This window comes from Gossypium hirsutum, chromosome A10 (genome assembly GCF_007990345.1).
Source record: "Gossypium hirsutum isolate 1008001.06 chromosome A10, Gossypium_hirsutum_v2.1, whole genome shotgun sequence".
In the NCBI taxonomy this organism is placed as follows: Eukaryota; Viridiplantae; Streptophyta; class Magnoliopsida; order Malvales; family Malvaceae; genus Gossypium; species Gossypium hirsutum.
Window position 1 is genome coordinate 55,210,587 of NC_053433.1, and position 8,966 is coordinate 55,219,552.

Here is an 8,966-nt window from a genome sequence, read left to right on the forward strand (position 1 = left end):
CAAGAGGTAGAACACCCCATCACTTCTTGCCACCTCATGATATGGAGTACAAGAGAGATGAGCGAGCTTGACCTGGAATCTGATCCTTCTCGCGAGGTGGAACACCCCACCGCTTCTTGCCACCTTACAAGATGGAGTAGAAGTAAAGTGAGCCACGAGACTGATCGCCCTATCGTATCTCACACCCCATCGATATGGCAACCTTGCGAGGTGATCCCATCGCATCTCTCCACCTCATGAGATGAAGCATAAGGGGGGGCATGCAGGTACTTCTCCTTTCTATGATAATACCTGAGTGTGAATTCTACCAAAGAGACATGTCTAAGGGTACGTGTCAAGTCTAATTACATCTTTTGTTAATTTTGCCTTTATTTTTTTAGTTAAATTTGACCCTCGATTTTTTAAAAAAAGTTAAATTTTACTATCAACCTTAAAAAATAGTTGAAGTGCTTTTTCTTTAATAGTTTTGACATTTTTATAATATTTTTTTGAACTTCAAATTTTTACTTTTTTTAATATTTTTATAAATGTTAATTTTTTTTGTTGATGTGGCATATAAGATAAATAGTATCATGTCAATATGAAGTATATGTAGATTACAACGTAAGTTGCCACACCAACATCATTAAAAAATTAATAAAATTAATATTTTAGTCAACATTTTCGTTAAAAAGTGATTTAACTTTTTTTGTAAACTAATAATCAAATTTAACTATAAAAATAAAAAAAATAATTGACAATATATATAAATATTGAAGGCAAATTTTATCATTATACTTGTTAAAAACTAACCAAAAGCATTGCACAAAATATGCGTATAAGCATCAACCATCAAAAGAGAGAAAAGGGAGGCACATTACAAATGTACAAAAGGTCAAGTTGAGAATTAGCATCCATAAAATTAAAATTAAAACTACTTTTTGAGTAGGCAAGAGTATCCATATATCTATTCTTCTTATCCAAGAAGTGTTTTAAGTGCTTTTTCATTCAATTTTGAGAGAAGCATCCTGCAATAAAAGTGAAGAGAAAATAACATATTATGCGGTGAAACATTAAGGCTAATGGCAACACTAGCATCATGGTTTTTTAAAGGTATAATGTCAAATTTAGTTTTTAATATTTATATTTTTTTTAGTTTAATTTTTATCTTTTTTTAATTAAATTTAATTTTTAATTTTTTAAAAAAGAATCAAATTATTTTTTAAACCGAAATGTTAATTAAAATATTGATTTTTTTAGACCACCTACTCTTTTCTGCTAACATGATATTATATCTTGTATGTCATGATAAATAAATTTAAAAAATATATAAAAATTAAATATATTTAAAATTCAACAAATATATAAAAAATTTATAAATTTTTTAAAAAAAGTATGAAGTATACGTTGATAGCTCCATGTTTAAAATTTTAATTAATATTTTTTATTAAAAAATAATTTAACTTCCTTTTTGAAAAGTAAATGATGAAATTCAATATTTTTTAAAATGATAAAAGACCATATATGAGTAAATTAACATGATGAATTTTGTAAATTCAAACTCATGGCAAGTTGAAGACGTTCAACCGTCTCTACGTGATGAATATGTCGGTAAAACCCTTGGTAAAATGATTAGTGCTGAAGTAACCGCCCCCAATAGGTGAGAATAATGAGAAGAACCCGTGAATATATTAACCCTTGAAACGAGGACCACATAAAGGCCGAGCAAGCTCTCTGGTCCATGAGTAATAAGCAATCAGTGTATCACACACCACCACAACGTGTGGTTCCAGTTCAATGCCGAAATGGGCAGCTTTTAGTCCTTCAATCTTTGTGGCATTTCATTTCTGCAGTATGGATTTTCTTTATTTGTTTGCAATGCTTTTGTTTAGATGAAATTCTGTTTGAGTTTCCTTTGGTGAATGATCAGACTTAGAGAGAGAGCAGAGTAATTTGGGTCAAGTGTTTCTGGGTTTTCACAACCATGGCTTCTTCAATGCTTAGTGGAGCAGCCCCAACAGGGGTAGGATTTGCGAGGTCCAATTTTCATTTTAGGAGCTTGCCCCAGAAGAGTTTATTTTCTTATACAAAGAATCAGAAGACTAGAATGGTGGTAACAACCAGATGCAGTATATCATCCTCAAGGCCGGCTTCTCAGCCTAGGTTCATACAACACAAGAAAGAAGCGTTTTGGTTTTACAGGTTTTTATCAATAGTGTATGATCATATCATAAACCCTGGTCATTGGACTGAGGATATGCGGGATGAGGCGCTTGAGCCTGCTGATCTTTATTCTAGGAATATGGTAGTAGTCGATGTTGGCGGCGGAACTGGGTTCACTACACTTGGTATAGTGAAGCATGTGGATGCTAAGAATGTCACAATTCTTGATCAGTCCCCTCACCAGCTAGCTAAGGCCAAGCAGAAGGAGCCTTTGAAAGAATGTCAGATTATTGAAGGTGATGCGGAGGACCTACCATTCCCTACTGATTATGCCGACCGATATGTGTCTGCAGGGAGGTAATATCTCCATTTACCTTCCTTAATGCATAATTTTGCCATGATCTTTTTTTTTCAGTTATGCATAATCATTTTTACGAGTGTAAGCAAATTTACGGGAATTGCTAAATTTGGTGGCAAATTTCATAAAGTCAAAATAGACAAATTAATCTCAGTACATTAGATGAAAGAGTAAATTAGTTATTTTTGTTAAAAAGTTTATCTTTTTTATTATTAAAAATTGGTATGGCTTACAGAATAATCAAATAGTGATGCTTAGTGTGTGACGTGTATCTCATGCTCATGTATAAGGACCATTTTTTTAATAGTAGAAATTGATGAAATTTGTAACAGAAAGATTAGTTTGCTCTTTAATTTAACGTATAGGGATTAATTTGTTAATTTTTTAAATAGAAGGGCCAAAACGCAATTTAACTCTTAATGCAGAGGCCTCCATAATAGTTTTACCTAAATTTGGTTCCATTCATAACACTCTTTTTGGTATGCTTTGAATGGAAAATCAAGTACTTAGGCAATATGGCTGTTGTATAAGATGCGTTACATAAAAGTATGCCATTCTATGCTGGTATTAAGCTTTCTATGCGGATAGTCTAAGTTGTTTATAAAGCTTATCTGTGATATTATTATGTGTTACGTTTATGATGTTCAGTATTGAGTACTGGCCAGACCCACAGCGGGGGATTAAGGAAGCTTACAGGGTACTGAAAATAGGAGGGAAAGCCTGTCTTATAGGTCCTGTACACCCAACATTCTGGTTATCACGGTTTTTTGCGGATGTATGGATGCTCTTTCCGAAAGAGGAAGAATATATTGAATGGTTTAAAAAAGCTGGTTTCAAAGATGTAAAGCTGAAAAGGATTGGTCCAAAATGGTACCGTGGTGTCCGAAGACATGGCTTGATCATGGGTTGCTCTGTCACTGGAGTGAAGCCCTTCGGCGGAGACTCTCCACTGAAGGTAGCTTACTTTCATCTATAAGAACATAAAGTTGGCTGGGTCTTTTGGGTCCTTAGTACTAATGACATATAAATGTTGTTGCAGATGGGTCCGAAGGCAGAAGATGTTCAGAAACCTGTTCATCCTTTGGTGTTCCTTTCACGATTTATTCTTGGGACATTAGCAGCAGCATACTTTGTACTAGTTCCAATTTACATGTGGCTCAAAGATCAAATTGTTCCCAAGGGTCAGCCTATTTGAAAATCAGAGAACTGTAAAATAGTGATCAAATTCTTCTTCTTTACCTCTTTGGTGATTTGCTTTATTTGACTGCTTATGTGTTTTTGCTTCTCTTTCCAAGATTTTGTAACTTGGCCTTGCTAAATGTGAAAGTGGTGAATAAGTTTATACACTACCTTTACCCTTTAGCTGCCTTTGGGCCCAATCATAACACAATGTTATTCTCCTTCTTCCTTTGGTTCTGCATTTGTTACATTCTTAATTATATTTTGCATGACACAATTGTACTTTTAAGTCACAAACTTGATTTTGTTCAAAGATTTTATACTGAACAATCATACTGTTTAAGTTTGATTGTAAATAAAGATAAGTGATTTAGATCACATCTTTTTCAAACTCAAAACTAATGCCAAATTCTTGGTTTTTGAATAAAAACTGCTTTAAAAAATGTTTTTAAAAACAAATTAATAGTAAATAATATTTTAATATGCATCATATTAATTATTAATTGTTATTAACTTTGTGTGGAATTAGGATTAGAATATTTTAATTATTAATTTGTTCTAAGAATTCTAAACACCTACCTCTTCATTGTAAATTCTACCCACCTTCTCCACTTTTTCACAACACCTTAACCAAACCACACCAACATCCACTATCACCACACCAACAGCCCCAACGAGCGCCAATTGCTGCTACCAGCTCCAGCTCGTGTGCACCAACAGTCCAGCAGCTGTTCCCTATCGCCGCACCTACCCGCACGTCCAGTTTCAAAGTTGTCATGCACCAACCTGCTACTCCCTCGCACCTGCTCGCGCAGCAGCTTGTTGCTCACACACGCACTTGCCCGGTCGCACCATGCTGCTACTATTTGCTGTCGATCCAACGCACCTATTCACACCAAGGTCGCACGCTGCTGCGGTTCTTTGTAACTAGCTCATGCACACCTTTGCTAGCCGCACACCGCTGTCACTTATGCACCATAATTCCATCTTATTTTGACACCAACCGATCACCCTTCCAACCAACCCTCAATTAAAATATTTTTCTTCTAATTTTATTTATTATGTTCTTTAATACAAAGGCGGTTAATCATGCCTCACAAAAGAACTCGTGCCTCTATCCAAATTGACGAATCACAAAACAAATTCCACTATGAAGAAGTCAAAGCAAGATATGATAGCGTTTTCAAGAATCAACAAATGCACCTTGAAAAAGGCTTTACACTGAAAGAAAGAAACTATATCGATTTCATGGCACGCATTTGACAATTTGCTGAAGCTCTTAATTGGGATTTGTTTTGTGAGAAAAAACCTAGTGCAGATGAAGAATTAGTTCATGAATTTTATGTGAATTTGAACTTAAACGAATTAATGGAAGTTTCTGTCCAAAGAATAAAGGTACCAATAAGCTCAAACGCTATTAATGAATTCTTAGAATTACCTGATTTTGAAGACGATGAATATTCTTCCTTGATGAGAAATATTGAGGCTAAAAAACTGTAAGAAATTCTCGAGGAACTTACAGTTCAAGTTCTAAGCAGACTGTGTCAAAGAATAGAATAGAACTCACAGTTGTCGCAGAGAATATTTGACACCAGTAGCGAAGGTATGGTTCTATTTCATTCAATTCAGCCTTATGTCTATTTCACATGGGACTACGATTTCATTAGAGCGAATGGTCTTGTTAAACTTGATTTTAAACGCAAAGATCATTGATGTGGGAAAAATCATTCTGAGAGAAATGCAGAATTGTGCAACTACACATTCTAGCCTAACTTATTTCCCCTTTATGATAACAATTTTGTGCTTGAAAGCTAAAATTCTTAAAAATGTAAAGAAGACAGATTATAGCCAAGGCACAATCACAAATTGGGACCTCTACCGAATAGTCGAAGATTTTTTTCTGTAGCAACGAGTTGAAGAATGTAAGGATCCCGAAGAAGAAGAAGAAGATCCCACAGAGATCGAACCAATGCAGTCAGTTGAAATCCCTAATAAGGCAGAACCATAACCAAACCTGATGTGGCAACATCAACATTTAGAGCTCAATTGCCTCGCCCAAATCTTCGAGATGAGCTGTCAAAATTGATGGACATAATGCAACATATGCAGTGGCAGCAACAAACATACTAGAGATTTTCAAAAATACAGGATGACTCAATGAGAAGTGCTCTTACGAAAATATTCAATGACCCGTTTATTTTTCCGCCTGAGTTTCTGTGACACCCCTAATCTGACCCTAGTTGAAAAGTGGTTTCGGGACTGCAAAACCGAGTCATAAAAATAATTAACAGTCATATTCGATGCTTATTATATGTGAATATGAATGTGTGGAAGTTTCATACTTTAATTTTATCATTTGTATGCGAAATTATTAAATAGGACTTATGTGAGAAAATTTAGAAATGTGTTAGGCAAATGTTGAAGTAACTTATTAATGCATGTTATAAGAATGCTTGGACTTGCATGTCAAATAACCCCTTTTGCTAGTAGTGGCCGGCCAAGATGATGGACTCATATTAAAATATGTATTAATTTTAGTTAAATGGTTTTATACTTTAAATAAAAATAAGGAAATTTGGTGATGAAAACAAAGTTCTCTCTTTGTTCAACTTGGCCGAATAGAAGAAAGAAAGGAGGGGAGGAATTTTGGTCACTTGAATCTTTAGGGAGGTTAGTATATTGTGTTAAATTTGTAAAATGTTTACTTGTTTTAGGTAAATTATCATGGTTCTTGCTTAGCCCATGCTAAAATTTTCAATAATGATGGGTGAATGGAGCATTCGGTTATGGTTATAAAGGAAGGAATTTTGATTGTTTTATTTGAATTTTGATGATGAATGTGTTGAGGAAAGAAATGGGTCTTTCTAAAAACATGAATGGTTAATGCTTATACTAGTAATAGCCGAAATAAAGATGCTTGATGTCATGAATAAATGTTGTTTATATGTTTTGAATTGAGTAAAATTTGATGTTTAATCACTTAAGGATTCGGCATTGTTTAAGATAATTTATTAAAATGTGAATTTTGAATATTATGAGTATTGGGATGTAAGTATATGTGTGTGCTCGGTCATAGGAGTTTGCTATGAAATTTTGTTTGGTTGAGTAAAGAATGGCCGAATGAACTATAGGCTAGGGTGGATAAATTTTTGTACATAAGTAGTGGGTGTTAAGGTTAGTAGGTTGGCTTAATTCTTGTATTAGAAATCTATTTGAGAAATTAGATAGGCTTTGAATGGTTGAAGTAATGAAATTAGAAACTCATGAACTTGATTTAAATACTTTAAATTATGGTAGTTAAATGGAATAGAAAGGATCTATTCGACCATAGAGGTTAAACACATTGTTAAATTGTTGAATATATGCTTTGGTTGTTAATGAATATTTGGTCTTGGTATGAATCTCATTAATAACATTTAGTTATTAGATTTGGTATAAAATACTTATTGAAATGGTGGAATTGGATGACTTACTTATGGATTTTTAGTTATGAGAGTCTTTTGTAGGTAGAGCTAGAGGGTTTAAAGGGTGGTGTTTTAAAATAAACATGTATATGGGCCCTATGTATGTACCTTGTAATTTTATTATAAACTTTTGGTTTAACTTGTATCATATTAATTACTAAAATACTAGCTTGTGTGGAAAATTTTGTGTATGTTTTTATGTGCCGAATGTGAGTTAAAAAAAATGGAGCTCACTATGTGTATCATGGTCAACCCTTGATAACTAATATGTCTTGATTCGTAAATTGAGTTAAAAGATTATATATGTTCGATCTAGCCTAAGCTAGGCTTGACTTGTAACATAGTAATGATTGACTGAACAGAGAGCTATGTGTATCCGGTCGTGTGGCTCGATGTGCATGCTGACTTTATAAACAGAGAGTTACACAGCCTGAGGACACGGGCGTGCCAAAGGCACACAGGCGTGTCCCTATGTCCACACGGGCGTGTGACCCTGTTTCATGGGAAAATTTTCTAAGTTTTCCTGAAAATTTTCAAAGTTCCCGGTTTAGTCCCAAATCAATTTCGATGAATGTTTGGGGCTTCATAGACCCAAATAAGGGACGACATGCATGTGTCTGAAAGGTTTTGAATTAAAAGAGATTTTATGGCTTGATTATTGCATGAATGTGTATGTTTAAGTCCGGTAATGCCTCGTACCCTGTTTCGATGTCGGACATGGGTAAAGGGTGTTACATGTCTAAACTGAGACATTGTTAATATGGTGGAGTTGCAACATTACGTTAAAATCATTGACATGGATCATATGGCAATCAAAGTGGAGAAGCAATTAAATCAAAAAGGAGCCATCCGAACCTTTTCTAACTCAACTTCTACATCAAAGTGGGGACAATGAGTCAACAAGAAGGATGCCCCCTTTCGAACCAAGGAAACCATTAGAGCCACAAAGCCTAATAACTCGAGTGGAGAATCAGGCAAAGGAAAACTGAGGTTGTGCTCAATCGTACCCGAGACAACAAGTGCTTCAAATGCCTTAGGAGTGGCCACATCGCTAGCCAATGTCCCAGTTGGAGTGTGATGGTAGTAAAGGCCAATGGGGAGATTGAATCCGAAGAAGAAAAAGAAGATGAGCCCGAAGCATTCACTGAAGAGGAAGAAGAATTAGAGTATACTGTGGAAAGGAAAATTATTGTTATTAAGTGAAATTTGAGCCTCCAAAACACGAAAAATGAGCAGCAACGAGAAAAAATTTTCCACACCCGTTGCCATGTCCAGGGCAAAGTGTGTAGCGTGATAATCAATAGAGGTAGCTACACAAATGTTGCCAGCAGCATGTTAGTGGAAAAACTTGGTCTAACAACCACAAAACATCCACATCCTTACAAGTTGCAATGGCTCAATGATGGAGGAGAACTCAAATTTTCCAAGCAAGACGTTGTTGCCTTTTCCATTGGTAAGTATAGCAAAGAAGTTGAGGTGTGATGTGGTTCCAATGCATGCTGATCATTTACTGTTGGAGAGGCAATGGCAGTTCGACTGTCGAGTCATACATAATGGCCACACTAATAGACACACCTTCAAACATCTTGGGAAAATTGTAACTTTGGCGCCATTTAGCCCTAAACAAGTGTATGAAGATCAGCTTAAATTGAAAAACTCTATTGAAAAATTGAGAGCAATAGATCAAAAGGGAAAAAGTGAGCAAGAAAAAGAAAAGAAATCAGAAAAAAAAGAAAGGAAACAATGAGGTCAAAATGAGAGAGAAAAATAATGAGAGTGAGTTAAAACCTGAGAGGAAAAAGAAAGAAAAGTAGAAAATGAGA

At 35.0% G+C, this 8,966-nt stretch overlaps 1 protein-coding gene across 1 annotated transcript; it reads left to right on the forward strand.

The window, feature by feature from the left end:
* Positions 1–1,700: 1,700 nt before the first annotated feature.
* On the forward strand, positions 1,701–3,920 carry LOC107897057 (2-methyl-6-phytyl-1,4-hydroquinone methyltransferase, chloroplastic). Its single transcript, XM_016822395.2, has 3 exons — positions 1,701–2,499; positions 3,149–3,455; positions 3,540–3,920. The coding sequence occupies exons 1-3, from the start codon at positions 1,964–1,966 to the stop codon at positions 3,693–3,695; spliced, it is 999 nt and encodes a 332-aa protein (XP_016677884.1). The 5' UTR covers positions 1,701–1,963; the 3' UTR covers positions 3,696–3,920.
* Positions 3,921–8,966: the final 5,046 nt, after the last annotated feature.